Here is a 24,870-nt window from a genome sequence, read left to right as displayed (position 1 = left end):
CAAATCATAATTTTTGTGACCTCCACATTTAGTTTTGTCACCTATAGTTTTAAGAAACTTTGCTCTATACTATTTCACTTGGTGGTGTCATTGGCTCTCCTCCCTGTGTTCTTCCCCAATTTTCTTGCTGATCTCCAATCTCACAGTTGTGATGTCTTTCAGACATCTTGAAATGGGTAGTCAGTAGACATCTTAAATTCAATTATGTCCAAGATAGAATTATCTTTCCCTATATGTTATAATTTATATGTTATTACCTATATATTATCTATATAGGTATATATATCTATATATTATTTATATATTATTACCTATTCTCCCAATCCCTCAGGCTCACAACCTAGATTTATCCAGGATTCCTCACTCTTTCTCACCTCTCAGATCCAATCACTTGCCAAGCAGTGATTTCACCCTTTTTACATCTCCTTAATTCTTCCCCACCTGCAATTCTGACCTCTGATACTGTGACCCAGAAATTAGGGTGAGTACAACAAGGAAACTTTGTTAAAGGGCTAAAACAAGATTTCAGTTAAAATGGGACAGATGTTTAGAAAATAGCCTTCTGTTTCTCTTCAAGGAAAATGTGAAGAGAGCATTGTCAGGGTTAAAAGCTAGGGTTTGATTATAATTTGGGAGCAGATCACTGAACTTTTAGAAACTGTGCAGTACATATCACCTTGGTTTTCTATGGAAAAAAGAATTGGATCTAGAGGAATGGAAATTATTAGGAGAGCAACTTTGTCAAGACTACAACAAAAATGGGTCTGACTCAATTTCCAAAGATACACTAAATACATAAAATTTAATACAAATGGCTTTAGGAAATTATATAAGTTATGGAATAAGGAAAAAGAAGAAAGAGCAGGAGGGGGAGGTGCCAACTAAACTAGGTGAAAAGAACGAAGAATCAGATAAGAATTCACAGCAGGAGAAATTAGATCATTTCCAATCTCCAGACTTACCTCCCTCAATTAACCCTTCATGAGTGGAGGGAAAAGGAGGAGGGGAGGAGCAGTAACACAATCAAAACCACCTATTAAGCAGCCTATGACAAGATTAGAAAAAGCATTGATTAAGGCAAAAAGTGGAGAGGATATATTTGATTTTATAGATGCATAACCTGTGATTGAAGAGCTTGGCTTTTCATTTCAAAAAAGGAGAAAATACTCTCCTTTTGATTTGGATAAAATGAAGGATTTGAAAAAAGGTTGCATTCTTTATGTGGCTACATTATCCTATGTTAAAATGTTTCTAGATAATTCGGCTTATGAAATCCTAACTCCCAGTGATTGGAAATCCATAGCAAGGACATGTTTAGAACCTGGACTAAACTTCTTGTGGCTTTCAGAGTATCATGAATTATGAAGGATTCAAGTCAGATGCAATAGGCAAACAGGAGTTAATGTACAATTCACTTTTGACCAACTAGCAGGTGAAGGTCAGTATGGAGAGAATTCAGAACAGACTAATTATCCCATAACAGTGTATGAGCAAATTTCTAAGGCTGCAACAAAAGCTTGTGGTTCCCCCCCCAGACAGAAAGATGGAGGTGAAGCCTTCACAAAAATAGAGCAAGGTCCCAATGAACCCTTTGCAGATTTTGTGGGGCATCTGCAAATAGCTGTAACAAGAACCATTGGAGAAAATGCAGCTACAGAAATAATGACCAGACATCTGGCTATGGAAATTGCCAATGAGGTTTGCAGAAGAATTATATGGGGACTACACAAAGATGCTCCTTTAGAGGAGATCATTAAGACGCTGTGCTACAGTGGGCACAAATGATTATTATACCCAGACTATGCTGAACATGGAAAGACAGGATCCCTCTTGGCAAGGGACTTCTAGAGAAAATGGTCGATGTTTTCAATGTAGATAAGTTGGACATCTAAGAGCTCAGTGTAGATATGGAGATAGAGTGAGAAGACAGATTGAGAGAAGTGAGAGCCCACAAGGGCTCCCACTGGGCCTCAGAATGTAGATTGATCCAGAGAAATGAGAGGTGGGCCCAACTCCAAGACCTCAATCAAAAGACAGGTGGGGCATTATGGCAGCTGAGGTTACACCCAGAGGGTCTTTAGAAGCTCAGGACTCTGATATGATCATTCAGTCAAAAAGCAATAACATGACAGAAAGGGATTATATTTGGGGGGAATTCAGGCCTTTTAAACCAACAGGTCAGTGTCCAGTGCAAACAGCTTCAATATAATTGCCAGGTAATGAGGAGAAATCCCCAAAGTGGTAAATAGAAGGGAACTAGATAGGTTAAGTGTCTGGGAGAGAAGGTTTGCTTGTATTTTTACAGACAGAGAAGGAAACAGATGGAGAAGGAAACAGATGGGTGGCAACGAGCACCTGGAGAGAGACAGAAAAGGAGAAAACCCTCAAAACAAAGGAGAGGATCTAAGAAACATCTGGCACTGAAAGAACATGGCTGATAATAAGACTGTTGCAGGACTTGAAAATCAGCAGGAATTATTGGATTTCCTAACACAAGATGAGACTATTGTAGGACTTCAAAGCTTGCAGGACTTATTGGATTCTTGGCACATGAACTAATGGAGAATGGATTCCTTTTGAACTATTTCTAAGTTATGGACATGTACAATTCTTGATGTTGATTTATGTTATTTGTTACATCACTTCTAGCCTGTGTTATATTGCTATGTGCTTATGTAACTTATGTAATTATGTGTAATACCTCCCATACTGATGGATTTATGTATTCCTGTTTCAAGTGAGCCTCTTCAGAAACCGCTAATCTGATTTGATTTGCCATTTCCTTTGGTGTTTTCATCTCCCTTCCTGAGAAGTCAGGGTGGTCATGACAACCTTATGTTCTAAATCAAAAGAAAGGGGGAGATGTTATGGGCCAGAACTTGAAACAAGGTGCTATAAGGCTTATGTATTTAGTTCACACCTTTAAAGGAGTTCACACATTAAACTTCACACCTTTAAGAGAGCATATATAAGAAGAGGACAAGCCCACTCTTGGACTTCTGAGAGATTCACAAGTCAGAGGTCAGAAACCCATAAGCCCGCTCTCTGGGAGGAGGAGTCAAGATTTGTTCCAACTTCTACCTTTGTGCTGGATGGAAACTTTGAGAGGTCGAGAGGCTGAAGCTGGCTGGAGGCTGAAGGACGAACCTTAGGATTTGGAGACATTCGGAGAGCTCTCGGAACCAGGGAGAGAGAGGGGCCTCTAGGAAAGCTAACCGGGCCAAAGATTCAAGACTTTGAAGGACACAATAAAGGACACAATTTGAGGTGATTAAACTGAACTGAAACTAAGGTTGCTCCCAGAAGCTCCCCAAGAAACCTCCTCCCAGAGAACGATTATATTCTAGAGAAGAGAACATTTCATAGCACAATGCCTGGAACACACTAGGTGCTTAATAAATGCTTGCTGACTGACTGAATGAGGGAGGGTAGGGCAAGGAGGTCTCCAAGGGGTAAAACTTGGGTGTTCCTTAAGAGAAACAGAAAAGTCAGTAAAGCGGGGGTGGGGGAGTGACTTTCGTATGAGTTTTATTCATGTTGTGTTTGAGGTGCTAGCGAGAGACCCAGGGAGAAATCTTTCAAACGTTTCTATGGGCTGTGGAATCATTCATTCCGTCTTTTTTCCAGCATCTGTTACCTTCCTATGTTAGCCTGAGTCGTTGTTACAATGAATTATAATTCCTAAAGACACATAGATTGTGAGGTGGAAAGACTGAGAAGAGTATGGAAGTTGTTTCATGAATTTAGCCAAGAAGATCAGCTGTATTTTAGAGAAGCGAAATGGGAAATTTATTGGCGATTAAAATAAAAATTAAAAAAAAAATAAAATTATAACAATAGTAAAACATTTATATAGCACTTGAGAACATTTGGGGTAAATTGTGCAGAGTATGATCCTTTTTTAATGGGTAAGCTAGGATTGCAGCCCAAGTTTATGACTATTGTCAAGCCGTCAGGGCCTATGTTTAGCTTGTTCTTTCCTATTATCCTGTGTGTGCACAAGTGTTTGGCTTGTTCTGCCTGTTACCGTGTGTGTGTGTGTGTGTGTGTGTGTGTGTGTGTGTGTGTGTTTGGCTTGTTCTGCCTGTTACTGTGTGTGTGTGTGTGTTTGGCTTGTTCTGCCTGTTACCGTGTGTGTGTGTGTGTGTGTGTGTGTGTGTGTGTGTGTGTGTGTGTTTGGCTTGTTCTGCCTGTTACCGTGTGTGTGTGTGTGTGTGTGTGTGTGTTCGCCTGCGCAAGTCCCGCCCATCCCTGCTAGTTACCCTGACCGTCACCTGCCCAGCTGTTCCCCCAGGGCCTGGCCCAGGACAGGCGGCCGGCCCACGACGTCCTCCTTCCGGGGCTCCATCTTTCTTACACTTGATCTTAATAAAAACTAAAGCCCTGCTGGTGCCTCAGGAGGACTTGGAATGGACGCCTCCAAGGGGATGGGGTTGGAGGGGGGTGCGTGGGAGACTCTGGGCCAAACCATGTAGGCTCACACATTGACATCTGTAAAATGGGTCCGAGGGTCAAACTTCCAGCTTGTTGGATGTTTATTATAATTAATTGTTCGTGGGGAAGGAGGGGGAGAGATGGGAGGCCTGAAGCCCCTCTAGGACGGGGAACCCCGCAGCCGCCGAATTTGGATGAGGCCCCCTGCCTCCCTCGTAGGGAGGGGACTCTGGGGTTCATCGGTGCTGGCGGCGGGGAGGGGGCCTCGCCTCCGAGGCTCCCTTCCCCCAACGGAAAGACGCTTCAGCTCTCTGGGCCTCAGTTTCTTCGGCAGAAATGGGGATTATGGTCGTTGCACTTACCTCCCAGGGTGGTTGTGACACGTGTGTTTTGCCAAGGTTAAGAATGCCATAGAGGAGTCATTATCGCGATCGTTATAATTTGGGTTTCATAGGGCACAAACACAGAAGGGACAAACTATTATGTAAATAACCCTCCAGTGGATAAAGGAACGCGAGGATCACACGTGCCCCAGAGGCGGGATTCGAACTCAGGTTTCAAGAGCCGATGGCATGGGCTTCCCGTCACGTGACCACAGAGGGAGCGGCTGGGCTCGGTCGCCGGAAAGGTGGGGGAACCGCGCCGGGACCGGCCCTACCCCGCCCCAAGAGCTAGCTAAGGGAGACCTGCCCTACGTGCAGATTGAATACTAGGCAGTGGGGCGGAGGGAAGGGGAGGCAGGCCTGGGCATCCCGAAAACCCCTTCGGCCCCGCCTTTCCCCTCCCCCCAGGCGCGCTCCGGCCCCGCCCCGCCCCTCGCGCCGCGGCCACCGCGCCGCCGCGGCCGCCGCCGTTCCCCGCCCCCTCTGCACTCGGGCTGCCTTCGGCGCTGCCTGATCGCCGTCCCCGCGCCCTCCGGGTATCCGGGAAGCAGACGTAGAGGCGGTCTTCGCCGAGCCCGAGCGACGGGCTCTCGGGCCGGGAGGGAGGTCTCTCAGCGGTCGGAGCGAGAGGCAGGCGGCCGTAGTTGGGAGCCGGCGCGGCGGGCAGCTGCAGGGGGCCGTGGCGGGGTCCTGGGAGCGGACCGGCGGCGTCTCCTTCACTTCGCCCTCCAGCCGCGGCAGCTACCCCGGAGTCTGACTGCGGCGAGCGGCTCGAGCAGCTAGCGGAACGCGGACAGCCCTCACCCGACTTTCAGGTATGGCCTCCCCGTCCCTCCCCAGGTCCGCCCGGCCGGACCCGCAGCCTCCGCAGCCACCGGCGCCCCCTGGCCGCGCCGGGCCCGGGCCGAGCCCCTTCAAGATGGCCGCGCCGACCCCGGGGCCCCGGTCGGGGGGGGAGGCGGGAGTGGTGTGAGGCCCACCCCCCCGCGGCCTCACCCCGGCCTCGGGGGAGGTCCCTCCCCCGCCCCGCCTGCCCTGGGTCGCGCTGACTGCACTTATCGCGTCCTTTCCCGCAGGTCACCCTTTTCCCTGGCCTCGCCATGTCGTACGTGATAGAATGTGAGCGTCCGAGTAAGTGGGGCCGGGCTGGGGGTTGGGGCGGGCTCGGGGAGAAGCCCTTCGGGGCAGGCGAGCCTCGGGGCCCCGGACTGAGCGTCTCAGTGGGCGATGGTGGCTCTGCTGGTGAGCTCGGGCACCGTCCCTTCCATTGGCTCTCCTTGGTGCATTTCGTCCCGCCAGTTCTCAGAAGGGAGCCACACTGACAGCCGGCCCCCACGCTGCGGGCTGGGGGACCCGGAAGCGACTCTCATCGCCCTGGGCCTTCCCGGGTTGCAGGGGCAGGGGCTGAGGACTCAGGCAGGGCCGGGATGAACCAGGTCCCCGGAGGCTCTGGGCTTTGTCAGGGAGCGGAAAAACCTCTCCTAACGAAGGGAGGGAGGGAGGCTGGATACAACTTAAATGGGCGTGAAACAGTCAAGAGTGGGGTGGACCAGTGATGGACGATGATTTTTTTCTGGAAGGAACTGGAAGTCCCGTGGGGAGAGAGCAAGGTCATTTGATGTCTGAGGAAGGACGTGGGAGTGGCCAGTGGAATGAATGAATGAATGAATGAATGGGCAGGTCTGGGGGCGGGGTGTGGGGCCGAGTGCCTCGTGTTGAGGGGGTCACCTTTGCTCTGGCAAGTGCAACCGAGCTGGGCCACGAGTCCTGGGCCTTCTGTTCTACCTGACATCCGGTGGCCTTCTCTCCCCTTGGTTTTGACCTAAGTGAAGATACTAAGGCAGGTAAGGGCGGGGATAAACTTAAGTCCGTGCACAAACCTTGCTTCAGCTCATGAGTAGCAGTGCACAAATATTCTTTTGTAGATGTAATTATCTGGATGTTTCGAGTAGGAAAATAGAGTAATTATACATTAACTTTAGGAATGGGCACACCCGTAATGAGAAATTTTCCACTTCTTTGGTAGCTACCTCAGATCCCTTTGTTTGGAAATAAGGTGCGATTTGAGAACAGTGAGCAGCCCTAAGATTCAATTAGGATTTCCAAAGTTTGAACTGTTTATTTGGGGAGGAAAAAGTCCTAAGAACTAAATTGTAGTAGAAGATATGAATGAATTTTCAAGAACCTGCAGAGTTCACCATTGTCTGCAGATGTGTATTTGTATAGGAACTGAGTGGAAGGAAGAAGAGTACTAATCATGTTATTTTTCCTATCAGCAATGTGTGTTCCTCCATCATATGCTGACCTTGGCAAAGCTGCCAGAGATATTTTCAACAAAGGATTTGGTAAGAATTTAATTAAAACATAAATTCCAAAAATGGGAGGGGGGGGAAGGACAATGTAAATATTTAAATGATCTTCAGAATTTGAACAACTTAATGTTATTTTTCCATTTCTGTTATGAAGTATCTATTAATAGCAACTTTGCTGTAGACTTTCAAATTAAAAATAAACCAATATGTCTGAAGTTATTTTTTTACCTTCAAGCACAAATTTATTTTTTTTCCTTCACTTTTAAGTCGGCCCTGATTTCATAGATAAAACAATAAAATGTGTGAAATCCTTATTATTTGGCTTTAGGGAAGTTGGTAACTGAAGTCCCCTTTCACTGAAGTAATTTTTTTTTTTTTTTTTTTTTTTTGTGAAAAGTCATGATTCCCCTGGTATTAAGCAAAATAATGGGTGTAGAATGGTTATCTTTTTTTTTCCCCCCTGAGGCTGGGGTTAAGTGACTTGCCCAGGGTCACACAGCTAGGAAGTGTTAAGTGTCTGAGACCAGATTTGAACTCGGGTCCTCCTGAATTCAAGGCTGGTGCTCTGTTCACTGAGCCACCTAGCTGCCCCCAGAATGGTTATCTTAATTACCATAAACTATAATCTACCCCAAGGTATACTTGAGTTGAATGGTTGTTTTCTGTATAGGGAAAAAACTAAACTAGTGAAAAGACACTTTTTTGCCAATGCTGTAGAAAACCATTAGTCTTGCAGAAAAAGTGTTCAATTCCTTCTTATAAGCCTGTAAATTAGCTGGTCCTTGTTGAAGCCTGAATTCAGAGTCTTTCCAGTTTGACAGGGCTGTGAGAGCTTACACTCTGCTGACAAAGCCTTTGGACAATCTAGGGTCACTGAAACATTATAATGAGTCCTTAGGCTTTCTGAGGAATTCTTTATCAATTAAAGTCCAATTAAAACAAAAATTAACTGAAATGTTAAGTATTCCAGCAGATAGAACTCTTTGTTTTTAGTCACGTTTTAACTGTTAAGTATGATTCATAATTTAAAAGGTGAATCTGTAGTTGAATTTATTTTATACAGACTAGAATATTTTTGTGATTCCTTTTTTTCATACTTATTAAGGTTTTGGTTTGGTGAAACTGGATGTGAAAACAAAGTCTTGCAGTGGAGTGGTAAGTGTTTATTACATAATCTAATTGTTGATATATACCTTTACATGATATTTTAACCCCAAAATGTACTTCTGACTAAATATAAATATGATCCATCTAAATTTTTATTTCCCGTCAAAGAGGCAGACATGTTTTCTTTGCTCAATTTCTCTTGAGATTGGATATGATTTCTAATTTACATAGTTGGACTTTTGCCATTTCGTTGCCATATATCTAAAGACCTCTAGTACTTTAAAAATCATGTTGCCCCAGTAAAGTCGTAAGTTCCTAGGGGATAGAGATTGTGTTACAAACTACTTGTTATGTTCCCCTTCCCTTCCTCCCCACTCTTGGGCAAGTAGATGCTCAATGCTCAATAAATACTTCATTTAGTTGGCTACTTCTTGATATGTATATGGGAAAGCCCTGTTTGGGCAATGGTTTGGGGAGATTTAATGAATTTTCAGAAATTTGCATTTTGGTGGATTAAGGATCTTGTTTGATTTATAATAACTTTTTTAAAGGAACAATGTGAGTAATAAAATAAAGATTTTTAATTTGTAAAACTAACAAGGGAAATTTTTTTCTTTAGCTAGTTCTTGCTTTCTGTCTGATTTGTAACAAATTTAACTTTCTGCTTTGATTGAAAGAGTCCAAGGACCATCCTCAGCATATGACATTTTATGTGAGCCATATGGCCAATTAAGCACAATGTTGATAATCTTGATGTGGGTAGCCAAGTGGAAGTACGGAATGTACAACTATCATTTGGTTTCCCAGAGGTAGATAATTGGGTCAGACCTGGAGTGAGTGATTTCTGTTTTGCTTGATGATGAAGTAGTTCAGAGTAGTGGAAAGTGTGCTGGGTTTTGAATGATGGGACTTGGGTTGAAATTCTTGCCGCCTTATTTGACCTTGAGAAAATAATTTAACCTCTCAGGGCCTCACTTTTCGGGACCATAAAATAAGAGCCTTGCCTTGAGTGATTCATGTCTAAGATCCCTTCTGGTTGTAGGTCCTGTGATCCAGGTGGTGTCATGGAAGGTAGACTTGTTACAGGGTTTTGGTTCTAATTATTCTGATATTGGCAAGTGGCTAAATTGCTTTTCTTGAGGAAATCCTGTGAAGCAGGAAGGATGGCTCTGCCAGGTGACCTTGGGAGGGAGAGAGGGAAGGAGGAAATTGAAAGAAAGAAGGAAAGAAGGAAAGGGGGGGAGCTGTGATTCAAACCCAGGCCTCTCTTCTGGCCACCTCCTTGTCTGACCTTCAGCTAGACTAGGGATTTTCTTTTTTATAGAAAGTGTCCTCACTTGGCAGCCCATAGCTTAAGGACAAATTTGTTTGTCAAACTAGGAATTCTGTTTCATAGGAGACCTTTCCCCTCCCACCCCACTCCCCAAATATATATATGTATAAAACCAGCAGATGATGTCCTTTGTCCTTAAGCTAGTGGCAGAAACAGGAAGTACATGTATGAAGCTGTAAAAGTCACTTCTGGTGTGTAAAGAAAGTGGGCTGGAAGGGCTTGGGTTTGTCTGAGTCCTGACTTAATCTAATTAAGCTGCTGTTTATTTGTTGGCAAAATGGGGATAATAGTATATAGAGTTTTGAGGAGATCAGTTTGTAAACTTCAAAGTCCTACATACATGAGTTACTGGGATCTAGGGCTATGGTGAGTAAAAAAAGACTAGTGTTCTATGGAGGAAAAAGCTCTCTGAGGGCTGGAATGAGCACCTCTGTGCTGGGTGGATTACTTAGAGGAAGTGTGGGGCTGGGAGCTTGGAGGAAGTATTTGCTCTTGGTTATCTTATTGTACCTTTTGTTGGACTATGGATGAGTCACTGGCTTGCTCCCTTGTTTCTCTCTGTTATTGACTTAACAAAAATGCTTTAGGAGGAGACCTAAGGGATGGAAAGAAGAGAAGCTTGTGGGTCCTTGGTGGTTTCTTAGAGCTTTGAAATTCTTCTGGTGCATTGAGAGCTGACTGGGTGATTTGGACTCCCAGGGACTAAGAATTCCTGACCTCTCTGCCTGTCCAGTCCCAAATTTGAATTTACCCTGCAGACATTATCTATTGTGGGAGAGGGAGAGAATCACTGAAATGCCTGTTCACTTTAAAGTGCCCTAAACTGGTCTGTGAGATGAGTTAGTTTGAAATTCTTATCTTCAGTTAAAATCAGTGGTGTCACACTCACATTAGCACATTAAAGAGCCCAGCTGTTGCATATTGATTTCTTTCTAAAACGTAATGCCTCCTCTGTTTTATTGTTTTTGTTTATTTTGTTAACAGTTTCCCAGTTGCATTTTAATCTGGTTTGGGTCATACTAGAGTGTATTGTGGGATGCTATAGGGCCGAGTTTTTAACACCTCTGATTTATTTTATTTTAATTTTTTTATTTTAGATTTTTATTTACAAGATATATGCATGGGTAATTTTTCAGCATCGACAATTGCAAAACCTTTCATTCCAATTTTTCCCCTCCTTCCCTCCATCCCTTCCCCCAGATGGCAGAACATCTCTGATTTAAATCACTGTAAGGCAGAGGGAGAGTATGGTGCATAGTGGAGAGCGTGCCAACCTTAGGAAAGCCTTGGTCATGTCCTCCTTCTGATAGTAGCTCTATGATCATGCATAAGTCACATAACTTCCCTGAGCCTTGGTTTCCTCACCTGTAAAAATAAAAGTGGTTGGGTTAGACAGTTTCTAAACTTCCTTCCAGTTTAAATCTGGGATCCTGTGAAGGAGTTATAGTTTAAGGATTATATTTAAAAACATACTTTCCAACACTTCAGCAAAGAAGTAGCAAGCCTCTGCTGTGTGCAGCTAGGTATCAAAAAGTAAGTTTGGAATTTCCCAGATGATCCTCCTGTTACCTTTGCCAAACTCCTGTCTGCCTTAACTTCCTCAGCACCACAACCCTTATAGTCTTCTTGTTTCTGACTTTGCCACCTTACCAATGATGCTCTCAAAGATCATTAGCCATTTCAGCTGCTAAATCACCTGGTCTTTTTCTCAGTGCTGTTTTCTTGTTTTTTCTGTTATCTGTTGACTACTACTCCTAGATATCATTTCCTGTCTTGGTTCTTATGAGACATCACTCCTGTCTGGCTGCTGCTTATTCTTTGCCAAATCATCTTTTACCCCCTAGATGGGTAATCCCCCGTGACTGTTTTGAGGCCTAAATCTTTCCTTTTGAGATCTTCTCTACTGCCATTTGTTTGGTTATCACTTGTGCAGATGACTCCCAAATCAAAATATCTTGGCCTAATCTCTCTGCAACTCCATTTCTCATCTATGTGTCCCAAATGTACTTTTCTTTACTCCAAAATTAAAATCTTATACTTTCAGATTTTGCTATTTGGTCATTAAAAAAAACTTACTCTGAACTACAATGAGTATTTCTGTATATAAACAGATTATTGGGGATTATTGCAATTTTGACACTACTTGACATTATTATTGACAATTTGATTTTTATTTTAAGTATATTGCCATGAAACTCAAAACTAAAAAGAGATTTGGAGCACTGTGGAATAAATTCAGCATGTAGTTTTCAAAGCTGCTCTGCTTGTCTGTGTTGATTGATGGTCCTTTTCCTCTCACCTTTCTTTCCTTCCTTCCTAGCTCCTGATTCTCCCATTTATTTTGAGGAGGAAATAACAGCAAAGCTTTGTAACATGTTTGTCAAAAAAAAAAAAAAAATTCCCATATTGATTGTGTCCAAAAATATATGTTTCCCTCTGCTCTTTGAATCTGTCACCTCTGTTAGGAAGAGGAATAGCATTATTCATCATCAGGCCTCTGGATTGTGGTTGGTTTTATGATGATCAGAATTCAAACTGTTCAGGGGCCTTTCTTCCTTCCAATTACTTAGGTTTGTAATTTTGAGGTCATCCTTGACTTTTCTCTCTCTCATCCCTATATCTGGTCTGTTGCAAGTTCTATAAAGTGTACTTTTACAACTTGATTTCATCAATTTGGAATTGATTTGGGGATCATCTAGTCCAATTCCTCACTTGATTATGAAGGGCCAGAGCAATTCTCAGATTGTCAGTATTGAATTCCAGTTCTTGGATTCCCGACCTAGAACTCCCAATCTACTGATAGCATCATCTTCTCTCCCTCCCCTCTCCCCAATCAGGCCCTCCTAATAGAAGGCTCCTTTTTTTTTTTTTTTTTTAAAGCAATTGGGTTTAAATTGCTAGGAAGTGTTAAGTGTCTGAGACTTACCAACTACCAATGGACAGCTCCTTTGGTAGGCCGTCTTCCTTTCTACACAACTACCATGTAAGGTTCCTCTGATACCAAACAGTTGGCTGTGTCAAGTTTTCCACCCAGAAAACATTCAGCAACTTCCCATTACCCCCAAGATAATAAACACCACCCTACTTGCCCTACCTCCTTTCACATGACTTCTTACATATATTCCATTTTTGCCAGAGACTATTGTATTCCCTGAACTCAGCATTCCATATCCCAACTCTGCATTTGCAAAAGCTTTTTTCCTACCCTGGAATGACTTCTGCATTTTTGAGGCAGCCAAGGGCTCAGTGGGTAGAAATAGAAATGGATTAAGGAAGACCTGACTTCAAACTGAACCTCTGATAATTACATCTTAGTGGATGGGAACAATGGTATACATAATTTAAAATAGCATCAGAGAAAATTTCTGGGCAAGTCACTTAACTTCTGCTTGCCTCAATTTCCTTATGTTTAAAAATGGGGACAATAAAACCACCTAATTCCCAGGACTGTTAGGATAAAATGAGATTATTTATAAAGTACTTTTTGTCTCAGAATGATCATATTTCTTAGAGAGCTACCTCAGGTGGCACCTCCATTATGAGGGTGTCCCTTCAGGGAATATTTCATTCACTTCCTTTATATGTCCCAATGCTTAGCAGAGTGCTTTAATAGGTACTTAATACAAATACTTGTTAATTGATTATCCCTTCAAGTTGTTGTGTTCTTTTTCTAGTAAGACTATCTTGTATTTATTTCTGTATGTGCTGTCTCAATGGAATATAAGCTTTTTGTTTCTGTTGTTTGCTTTGTCACATTTTGTTGTTTAGTCATGTGAGATGCTTTGTGTCCCTGTGGACTTACCCAAGGGGTTTTCTTGACAAAGATATTGAATTGTTTTGCCATTTCCTTCTAGCATGTTCTATTTTTTGAGGAATGAGGCAAATAGGACTTGCCCAGGTAGACTCAAATGATGTATATTTTTTAGTCATAGGAGGGGTTTGCTGTCAGTCCCACATACCTCACTTCTAGCCAACCATATTGTCCCTCACTCCTCTAGCTATGTAGTCATGATGCCCTCAATCCCATGATATCATCTAAAGTGTTCTTTGCTTCCCCAAAACAAAAAAGGGGTATTGTCCTTTTGCAAAAGGTCATTGGCTACAAAATAAGCTGCCATCGACTCTCTAATAGGTATGACATCTTGCTAATAAAATTAATTTCACTTGTACCTCATCTACCTGAGATGTGGTAGAAATAGAATTAAGTAAAGATTTAGATGAGTGAAGATGGAAGGAAAAGAAAGATAAAAGATTGGTGACTCTCTTGTGCCCCTTGTATTGGCCTAGGATAACAAAATTCTTTGAGGCAAGATTAGAACAGTAATTAACAACAGAAATGGATTTTTGGACTTGACCCTTTACTGACCAGCTGAATTCTGAACTGAGTTCAGAAACTATGAACCATAATTTAAGTAATCACAGAACAAAATCAATAAAAAATGATACAGAATCAGTTTAATTTTATCAGGATCCACCTCTCCATTCCCAGTCTCTACAGTGGTTCGGCCCTTTAATCTTTAGGAGGAATCTCCTGTTTTAATCTGACTTTTGTTTCTCTTCCAATCTATTTTTCACAGTTGATAAAGTAATTTCCATAAGGCCGAGGTTCTAGAAGTAAAATAGTAGCTAACATTTGTATTCTTACAGCTTACAAAGGGCTTTCTATGTTTTATCTTGTTGGATCCTTATGAGGCTACCACAGTATTATCACTTTCATTTTACATGTGAGGAAACAAAGATTATAATGATTGAATGACTTACATTTAGCTACACAATTAGAAATGGTAGAAAGGGAACTTTGAATCCAGGTGTTTTCTCACTCCAAGACTAGGGCTCAATTGTCATTTGTCATGCTGACTGACCATATGAATCACTCCCTTATTCAAAAATAGTCTGTAATACCCTGTTGTCTCTAAGATAATTACAAATTCCTCAGCTTGGCATATTTCTTTTTCTTTTAAAAAATATATTTTGATTCTGTTTTTATATCATTTTCATTTCCAAATATTTTCTTCTCTTCCTTCCCCACCTAGGAGACCGTCTCTTATAAGAAAGATATTAAAAGAAAGAAAAGGAATAAAAGCCTTTCAGCAAAACCAGACAATACATTGACCATATCTGACAGTATTTGCCATATTCTGTACACCTACTCCCTCACTAATGCATTATCTCTTCAGTCTGCCATTTCAGGCATTCCACAGCCTGACTCCAGTGAACCTTTTCAGCCTTTCTTGACAACGAACCACTTCATAAACTTTGTGTATCACATAAACTATACTACTGTTTTATACTTCCCTCTGTCCATTATCACAGGCCTTTTCCCCATTCCTGGAATGTACCCTTTGAGCCTCTCAGAATCTTCCTTCAAGGTTCATCTCAGGAGGTTCATCTTCCATGTAAGGAGAAAGTATTCTCTCCTCATTTCCTAGAACGAGTTTTTTTTTTTTCCCCATTGTGCCTATCATTCCTTTTACTTTATATTTTAATGTATTTTTTTTCTCTTGTGTACATCTCACTCACCTGCTAAAGAATTTTGAGTGTGAAACATTCAATGTGAAAAATTTCAAGAAATCATAACATCTTACATAGCATCTTGTATGTAGTAGGCACTTAAATGTGCCTCTCAGTTCATTGAATTGGTGCTTCATTTTTGTCAGTGTCCAAATTAAAGACTAATAAGAAATATGAATATGATAAACCAAATAGAAATTTTTTTCTGGTACTATTTTAAATTAGTAAACCATTGTTCCCATTCATTAAGATAAAATAAATTAATTTTTTTAGTCATGATGTAAAAACCAATTCAAAAGGCTTGTTTTTTCATTGTACTTAATTTTTCATTGTACATTCAATCTTGATCTGACGATGTGCATTTCATCCATTCATCTCATTCATTATTGTTTAGTCCTTTCATAGATCCTCTGCTAAGAGGCTTCTTAGGGGTCTCTTGATATTTAAGCTGCTCATCTTTTATCTTTCACTTGCTACATGACTATAGCCAATCTTGATTTTGGGACCATACATCTCTTTTGATGCTTTTTCTTGTGTATAATTTGTTATTGACAATATGCTTCTGTCTGTTCGCATTGATCATGAGTCTGTTACTCTTTGTGTGATCTTTAATTAGAGGGATTTGGTATTTATGAGATTTATAGCTGCATGGTATTGCTGGAAGAATTAGTTTTAAAACATGGATTTTTTTTTTTTTTTTGTTTGTTTTGTTGCTGTTATATGGAGAAACATGGATTTTTAAATTTTATCTACAAGTAAACAAATGCTTTTATAATTAGTGGGTGTTTAAAACGATATAGAGAAGTCTGAGAAGGTAATAGAGTAACTGAATAGCAAAGAAAACTACAAGAATAGACTTTAGATTCCTAAATGTCATTTAGTCTATCTTCTCCTCCCCCCACTTTACAAATGAAGACACGGAGTATCTTCATCTACAAATAATTTTGATTGCAAGAAAGTATATTTCCTAACAAAATAGTTGTGCAGCTCAGAAAAGAAGGACTTGGATTCCATATTATAGTAATATCATATTTGAAAATTAATTGTTCATAGCAGAAATGTTATCAGTAGCACTCAAGCTTCTTTATGTATCTATATGGATCTCCATATACTCATATAGAGTTAGCTATTTATGTCTCTTGATGTACAAGTATACATACATTTATACTTATACACATGCATAATTACCACATGTTGACAAGGGCAAGTGCTTAGATTGTATTCTCCTTTACAATTAATGTTTGTGTTATAATATGTACTTAACAGGTTAGAAGTTCTAGAAATAAATGGCAGTCAGTTATTTGAAAGTTAATGTCAATTCCTTGTGAACTTTAGTATTTCTTAGCAACTTAGAACAAGATATAAAAGAGATTCATGCCCACATCTTTGGATAGTGTAAAGAGGTAGTGAGAGGACATAGCTCTTCAGCATTTACTCTTGAGATTGGTTGTTGTTTTTGAATTAAGCAATGTACAGATATGGAAAGTTCATGAAAAAAATTTACTGTTTTAATAGGAATTCACATCTTCGGGTTCCTCTAATACAGACACTGGTAAAGTTTCTGGGACTTTGGAGACCAAATATAAATGGTGTGAGTATGGTCTGACTTTCACAGAAAAATGGAACACTGATAACACTTTGGGAACCGAAATCGCAATTGAAGACCAGGTAACTACTTAGACGATTTATATCTATTTAGTGTTTCTAAGTTATATTTTTTCTTTATTGGCAAAATCAAATGAAACTGAATTCTTTCCTTTTTCTCCCCTCAAAATAGATTTGCCAAGGTTTGAAGCTGACATTTGATACTACCTTCTCACCAAACACAGGGTAACCATGTGTGTTTTCTTATTTTTAAAATTAAAAATAGTATCATGTTAAAAATGCACTTTAAATTCATGATAAATTGCATATTTACTATCATGGAAAGCCAGTGTTGTTGTTAAATTGCTATTATTCAGTATCCCTGGCCTGATTTAGAGTATTTGCTTTATTTTCAGTTTGATGCTAATTTTGTATATACTTAAAAAAAGAGGCTTTTGTGTGCATTTTATTACCCCTACTTAAAAAAAAAAAAAAAGTCTTCTTAATCCATTATTATATTAAAAAAACTTTAATTTATGAGCTCCTTGGGGTGCAGCTAGCTGGTGCTCCTGAAGTCAGGAGGACCTAAATTCAAATCTGGTCTTAGACACTTAACACTTCCTAGCTGTGTGACCCTGAGGAAGTCACTTAACCCCAATTGTCTCACAGGGGGAGGGAGTATACTACTTGAGATCAGGGACTATACTTTGCTTTTCTTTGTATCTTCAGCAATTTATACTGTTTCTGTAACACAATAGGCATTTAATAAATGCTTGATTGGCTTAATCCTCAGTTTCCTAGAAATAAGAGACCTCTTTTGTTCTGTCCCCTTTCATTGAATTTGATTATAAAATGAGTATTCAGCTTATCTTTTCATTTATCAGTTATTTCAATAAATTAAAACTACATTTTTTTTTGGTCCTTTTTTCAGGTTTCTAATACAGTTTGATTACGTGAGAGTTTGCAGTGAAATAAATCTTGAATCTGTTCTTATTACAGAAAGAAAAGTGGTAAAATAAAGTCTTCTTACAAACGGGAATGTATAAACCTTGGCTGTGACATTGATTTTGATTTTGCTGGACCTGCCATTCATGGGTCAGCCGTTTTTGGTTATGAAGGCTGGCTTGCTGGCTACCAGATGACCTTTGATAGTGCAAAGTCAAAGTTAACAAGGAATAACTTTGCAGTGGGTTATAGGACTGGAGACTTCCAACTGCACACTAATGTGTAAGTATTTCTTTAAGGTCTTGTGGTCATACATCTTTAATCTTTACATCTTTAATTAGCTAGAATAAGACCCATCTCTGATACATACACAAGTATGTATAAGTTATGTAATGTCTGAGTGCTGGAGGAAACCTTCTGAGATGAGAAGGTGTTGACTTATATTGGTAAAAGGCATTTTCTCACTTGGAAGTTGACCCCTATTCCAGTGAAGTCATAAATTAATATTTATCTCTAGCCTTAAAAAAACAAGGAAAAATAAAAATAAGATCTTTCTATTCACATAAAGTACTCGTTTTTTTCATCATTTGCCATTTCTAATAGATCTACATAAAGTAAGGTGGATCTTCTGATTGGGTTTAACATAAACAAAGACAGGACAGAAAACTAAATTCAGACTCTTGGTGCTGAAAGAACAAATGTGTATTTTATCTGAAGTGGTGTATTCTGTCAGCCTGCTTCTTTTCACTTGACTGAAATCTATTTGTATTTCCAAGTTGTGCTGGGAAAATGCAGACCTTAATAAGACATTTAACAGTAGGAGAGTCTGCTGTTACTTTCTGGGATTTCTTCACGATATTATAGAGAACTTTTCTAATAACTGCCACCCACTTCTGGTTCTTGTGGCCACCAATAATATTGCTAGAGAAGCCATTGTAAAAGCTTATTGTGCTTTTGGGCAAAGAATCAAACACTTCGGGAGCATAGCAGTGTTTCTTTTTTATCATTTCTGCTGATTCTTTAGAAGGGAAGGGCTTATGAAAAAGCAAATTTGGGGATTTGAAGTACTTAAGACAAGTTGAGTTTCTGAGAACAGAATTTGAACTTCAGCTTAAAAACTTATCAGTAAAGGTTTCTTGACTAGCTCCAATATACCTAACAAGGACTGGCAAAATAAATTGCCTTAGAATCATGCAGATTTAATAAAGCTGTTAAGCTGAAAAGGAGGAGACAGAAAACGTTTCTGAATATCTCCATCAAACTAAATACCAGAGGAGATAGAATGTAGCGTTAGACAGGAGGTATAGAGGGATTGTCAGGCCACGAGGAAAAAGATTACAAAGATCTCATTCACCAAGTAAGGTTTTTAAAAGATGTGCAGAAGAAAGAAGGGCCAGGGAACAGGAAGAATCTAAAAACATGCTATGACTACAAGGTTAGTTCCATAGATAAAGGGCAGTAATAATAATAATAAAGAACAAAATTATTTGAGGCTGCTGAGAAAAACTGAGGAAAACAAAAATTCTAAACTTTTATTTACTGTTTGGAGAAAGGATCAAAGAAGGGATAGAATTAGGGAATAAAGAACTCAACTCTTGTTAAGTAACATGAAAAATTTATTGGTTGTGTATTTAGAGATAACGGTTTTATACTTCAAAATGGTTATATCATTTGAGATGCACTTAAAATGTACATTCTTTGGATTGGAGTGATGACTGAGTGGTATCTTTTCAAAATGTTAAATAATGTGAAAATAATTTTGCAGCAATGATGGAACAGAATTTGGAGGTTCAATTTATCAGAAAGTATGTGAAGATCTTGATACTTCTGTAAACTTAGCTTGGACATCAGGCACCAACTGCACTCGTTTTGGAATTGCAGCCAAATACCAGTTGGATGAAACTGCTTCTATTTCTGTAAGTAATGTTATGGAACCACATCTTGATTAGGGATTTGGTGGGGAGGAGGGCTATTGGAATTATCAATTAGACATTTATATCAATTACAATACTAGTAGTAGCTATGAGCCTTGTGTTGGGGTGTATCTGTGAATAATAGTGACTGAGAAGCTCCAACAGCAAACAGATGCCTTTCGTTGGATGGAATTCATCAGGAATGTGATTGCCCTAGGAGTAAATTAGTGTCATCTAAATGAATAATTTCTGCTATATAAAATTATCCCATGACAATGAGTACTAATAATTTAGTCAAGTTTTAGCTGATCTTATTTTAGACAATCTCCTCTAGTAACACAGAAGACAGGAAATCTAACTTAGACTTTAGGAAAAGGAAAATCATTTTCTAGAATGAATTATGTATATTTTTTAGTTCATAGGATACTTGAACGAATATTATTTGCCACTATATTCTCCATTATATAGCAGGAGAGTCATCAGCATTTGCTTAAGACAACTTAGTCAAATGCTGTGGTACTTTTGCTCAAGCCACCATGACATATCAAATCAAACATTAACATTTTGATATTTCCGGAAACTTAGCTTGGACAAATTCAAGTATGTAGTATATAATTCAAGCTCCTTGGAGAGACTCCTGAGGTGGGTGATGGTCTCTTCAGCTTTTCTGTAGTTTGGGTTCCCACAGTAGTTAAAACTGAGATTGCTGAGTGATTCACACATCCGATTTAAGAAAAAATTTTTATTATTTTTTTTAAAGTACTTATTGGCCTAGTAAAATTTTACTTTTTTAGATGATGTGCTCATATAGGGCTTGATTTTTGTATTCAGTAGAACTTCTGGTAGGGGTTGACTTAATTTGTTTTTAGATGGGGAATGGGCAGGCTCAGTTTCTAATGTTCTCTAGTAAAGATTCTACAAGTGAGTAGAAAAATCAAATGCATTTGGGCAAACTTTTATCCTGGGTCACACTTGTAGATGAGTAAATGGAGCAGTTACAGTTTGTATTGAACTAAGTACTTCTAAAACCCAGCCTACTTTGGTCTGAATCACTGATAACTGCTTTTGTTAAATTTGGCTTAACACTCATTTGGAGACCTTATAAAAGGGGAAAAGAAATTCATGCCTGTTTTTTTTTTTTTTTCCCATCTCTAGGCAAAAGTCAACAATTCTAGTTTAATTGGTGTGGGTTATACTCAGACCCTGAGGCCTGGTAAGTTTTCTTATTTGATAAATTTCAGTGATAAGTTTACAGATCCTGCTTTATAGACTATTTTAGCCAGCTTATTAGCACACTGTTCTGGTGTCTTTGTGTCTTCACTATGTTTGATGCATTTTTTACCAACTTAAGTCTAAATTATGAGTAAAGTACTTACTCTGCCTCATTTTGTGGATTTGACACTGCTTTGCTGGTTAGTGTAAACCCTCAGAGCTTCTACTGAGGTAGAAAGTCTTTAAATATGAACCTAGTGTTGGAACCAAGTACAGAGAAGCTCATTACGAGGTTAGCTGTAGTAGGTGTATTTTTTGGCCACGATGAGTCCTGTGTTTCTTAACTGGTCTTACTTTTACTGTAGTCTCATTTCTTTGCAGCCTTATCCCTATACTCAGCCTGTTCAGCTACACACTGTCATTCTTTCAAATCTCTTCTTATCCTTATGCTATTTTTGCTTTGCCAAGCCCTTACTCTGGATCATTCCTATCTATATTTACTTGGCTGCCTGCTCATTGATATTGGAGAAATTAAAATATCTTTACTAAGTGGATCCAGTAAAATTTTTACCTAATCTCAGTTTTGCTCTTATTACTACCAGGTTATAGTTTTTTTTTTTTTTTTTTTTTTTTTTAAATTATTTAATAATCGGTTCCTTACTGTACTCCCCATGGCTGCTTTTCCAAACCTTTCTGCAAGCCTTTTTTGCCCTTCCTCTCCCTGAAAGGGAGATTTGCTGATTTGTAGATTTGCTGAGAAAATGGAGGCTAGCCATAATGAATGCCCTCTTCATTCTTCACCTCAAAATTTCTCACCTTGTTAATGTTTTAAAAGGTGATTCCTCATTTTCTCCTTAAGTGAACCCCTTGAAATCTGTATGTAGTTTCTCTTTTTTTGCTGGTTGTATTCATTAAGAGGTCACCCAGGCTTTTAAGAGGCCATTATTTGACTTTGCCAAATTCTCGTATTTTCATCCTGTATGTTTCCTTTCAGCCAAAAGTTCTAGAAAAGGCTAACTTAACCCTTCTTCAATTCACATCTTGAATTTTTGCAAACTGCTCCATGACCTCATCATTCAACTGAAACTATAACCAAAGATATAAGTAATAACTTTGATGTAAAATCTGATGAGTTCTTCCCAATCCTTAGCTGTGTTGACTTTTTCTAGCCTTTGTTGATTCTCTTGCTGAGTTTCTGTAATGCAGGTCTCTTCTGGTTTCATCTCTCCTTCTCATACTCATCTATGTCCTTCCACCTATAGCTGTCCCTCACAGCTCTACCTCAGTCACTTTCTATGGGCTCCATTTATCTATGTAGATGAATCTAGATGGCCTTCAGCAGTATTTAATGATGTCAGATAGCTGAACTGATGTCCCCTGGGTATATCAAATTTATTATGTCCCAAACCACCCTGTTATTTTGCTCTTGGAATACCACTTCCCCTTCCTGGCTTCCCTACTTCCACTACCTGAGTTTCAATCTTAAAGTTGTTCTAAAGCCTTCGACCTTTTGACAAGAATTGTGAATTCTGTCACCACCAGATCTTTCATATCCTTTCTATTCTTTTCATGGCTACCAACCTCTAATTTAGGTTCGTGTCACTCCTTGCAGAATGGTTTTCACAGCATCTTCATTAGGTTCCTCTCTATGGTTCATTCTCTATACAATTACCAAACTAATTTCCCTTAAGTACAAGTCTGAGCATAGTACTTAAAACCCTTCAGTTTTTTACTCCAGTCTGCTGTTCCTGGCTTATTCCACATACTCTTGTGTTCTTGCCAAGCCATTCTATTAGCGGCTCTCTACATTTGATGTCCCATCTCCTGTTCCCTGGAGGACACTTGGCTTTCACCTTTGGTGCTCAGATGAACCCAGAAGGCTCTTGCAGCTTCATACTATGGACTTGGATCTCTGGATGTGCTTTCCTTCCTGAAGCCACTGTGCACTCTGACCTGTGTTTTATTCCCTTCCTTCCCTCCCCTCCTTAAACACAGGGCTGGTTTTTGTTAAACAGCAGAGATCATACACATCCTCCTTGATAAAAGACAGCACTCTGTATTGCCCTCTGGTGGTTTACATGAATGTTTGTCTCCACTAAATGAGAACTAGAAGGAAGCTGAAGAGAGATGTCTGGAGGGAGAAAGTGGTGTAGGAGGTATCATGTCTCTGTTAATATTCTTGCAGGTGTGAAGCTAACGCTGTCTGCCCTGGTGGATGGGAAGAGCATCAATGCTGGAGGTCACAAACTTGGGCTTGCCTTGGAGTTGGAGGCTTAGTACAATCGAAGAAACCTGTGGGGAAGGGATAGCTAGCAGAAGATTTGGCCTTAAAATATATTTCCAATGTGACCAGCAGGCTTTTTTTTTTTCTAAGAGGGATGATCTAAACAAGGGATGATCCAAACAAGAGCTGTATTTTCAATATTTAGACAGTTACTTGTTGGTTTATAGTTAAATTGGTTATCTATCTAGTTACCAATGCTGCAGTAGTGCAGTCACCTATACATTATTTAAATGTATTTAACTGTTAAATGGCGCTACCCACCAATAATGAAATAGACCTTTATGAAAACTGTGCAATTGTGTGCATGTTTGTTTTTATGTTTAACAAATTTGATATTACCATTGGATGAGATGGATCAATGGCTGTTTTGAGATGAGGTACAAAAATTTTGTTAATTCACCATCATTAGAAATACTTTTGGTATCCCAGAACAATACAAATTATGAATAAAACAAATATGCATAATTGTGCCTCTTAAGTATTTGCAGAGTTAAAGCTTTGATAACTAGAGTCAGATGAGTCAATTTGCAAGCATTCCTTTTGGTCTCCTTGTTGTCTGGATAATTTATTTTTCCACAAGCTCTTCACTCATATCTGTGCCACAAGTCCTTTTGCCCTTCGACCAATCCCATAAATTTTTTTTTTTAAAGAATAAAATAATATAAGGATATATGATTTTCAACTTTTGGGTCTAAGTTTTTGCAAATTTTCAAGTGTGTTATTGTTGGGATCCAAGGAAGGGATGGAAATAAGAGCTATGGATAAGGAAAGTGGATCTGGCTCAGAAGGGTTGTATTGTACCCTAACTACACAGGATGACAGGTATTGTCATCACAGATATTTTGCAAGATGTGCTAGATGATTTACAAGAATAGTAACTAACATTGAGAAGACCTGAGCGCGCGCGCACACACACACACACAGATGGGAAGTACCCGGGTTCTGCTATGTGATCTTGACAAAGTCACTTTCCCTTGTTTGTTTTATAAAAGTAGTAAAAGGAGACCAAGTGATCCCCCAGGCTTCCTCCAAATCCTATGATGCTTTTTATGACACATCAGGACTCATTCTGGGTTGTGTTGATATAGGGATAATGAGCAGCCTAATTTGTATATTTGAACAAAGCTTGGCAAGTTTCTTCACTGCAGCTGATTTACATCAATGAGTAAGATAGACATAATGTTTTAGGTGAGAGTGCTCACTCAAGTAAGTAGAGCCAGGGCTCTCCACATTGTTAGGTGAGGATGTGATAGATTTGACAGTGCTGTTTCACTCTTGAAGAGATAAAGATAATGATGCTTTTCCATGTGAAGGGCTTGGGATTAAGCTTGTTTACAAACTCCCAGAATACAAAAACTTAAAACATTTGAATTCCATGGGAAAATAGAAAGTTCAACCTGTTAAGGGAGATCATTGAAATAACACTTGTCACAACTCTTTGTTCTATTTATTATTCCCCCTTTCCTTCTGCATCTTTATCTTTGGCACTTGGAAAGAAATCCAATTTTGCTTCAATAATAACATTGGTCTGAAAAGGGTGGATGATTCCAGTAGAACACGTGAAAAGTGATGGGGAGATTTTTGTAGTGGCTTACCTGAGTTTAGGCTTTAAAGGTGACATAAACAGATTGTTAGATTCAGAACATTGAGACAAATACCCACTTTAGCAAACCAGACAGAAAAATGAGTTTGTGGGTAGCCTTAACTGCATGTTGAATCTAGGCAAGAGCTAAACTCACCAAAATGCAGTTGAATGCTGTCAAACTACCAAAATTTTTGACGTGGGTACATAAAAGCTTCAAGAACCACTGATGTTTGAAATTTAAACAATTAGGCAGAGACAAAAACGAAA

At 39.7% G+C, this 24,870-nt stretch overlaps 1 protein-coding gene across 2 annotated transcripts; it reads left to right on the top strand.

The window, feature by feature from the left end:
* Window positions 1-5,241: 5,241 nt before the first annotated feature.
* VDAC2 (voltage dependent anion channel 2) lies at window positions 5,242-23,693 on the top strand. Of its 2 annotated transcripts, none has more exons than XM_074296750.1 (10): window positions 5,242-5,632; window positions 5,894-5,948; window positions 7,094-7,162; window positions 8,235-8,284; window positions 16,596-16,748; window positions 16,858-16,910; window positions 17,664-17,891; window positions 19,375-19,525; window positions 20,678-20,735; window positions 22,920-23,693. In XM_074296750.1, the coding sequence occupies exons 2-10, from the start codon at window positions 5,918-5,920 to the stop codon at window positions 23,009-23,011; spliced, it is 885 nt and encodes a 294-aa protein (XP_074152851.1). In that variant the 5' UTR covers window positions 5,242-5,632; window positions 5,894-5,917; the 3' UTR covers window positions 23,012-23,693. The 2 variants fall into 2 exon arrangements, with proteins under 2 accessions (XP_074152851.1, XP_074152852.1); XM_074296751.1 differs by having other exon boundaries at window positions 5,356-5,632; window positions 5,894-5,936.
* The last annotated feature ends 1,177 nt before the right edge of the window (window positions 23,694-24,870 follow it).

This window comes from Sminthopsis crassicaudata, chromosome 2 (genome assembly GCF_048593235.1).
Source record: "Sminthopsis crassicaudata isolate SCR6 chromosome 2, ASM4859323v1, whole genome shotgun sequence".
In the NCBI taxonomy this organism is placed as follows: Eukaryota; Metazoa; Chordata; class Mammalia; order Dasyuromorphia; family Dasyuridae; genus Sminthopsis; species Sminthopsis crassicaudata.
This window is presented reverse-complemented; position numbering and strand designations above follow the sequence as displayed.

Bases quoted from the DNA above. Each gene is read 5' to 3' on its own strand.
- VDAC2 (XM_074296750.1), top strand. From the start codon at position 5,918: ATGTCGTACGTGATAGAATGTGAGCGTCCGA. The intron at 17,892-19,374 runs GTAAGTATTTCT...ATAATTTTGCAG, and splicing joins TTCCAACTGCACACTAATGT to CAATGATGGAACAGAATTTG. The intron at 20,736-22,919 runs GTAAGTTTTCTT...ATATTCTTGCAG, and splicing joins TACTCAGACCCTGAGGCCTG to GTGTGAAGCTAACGCTGTCT.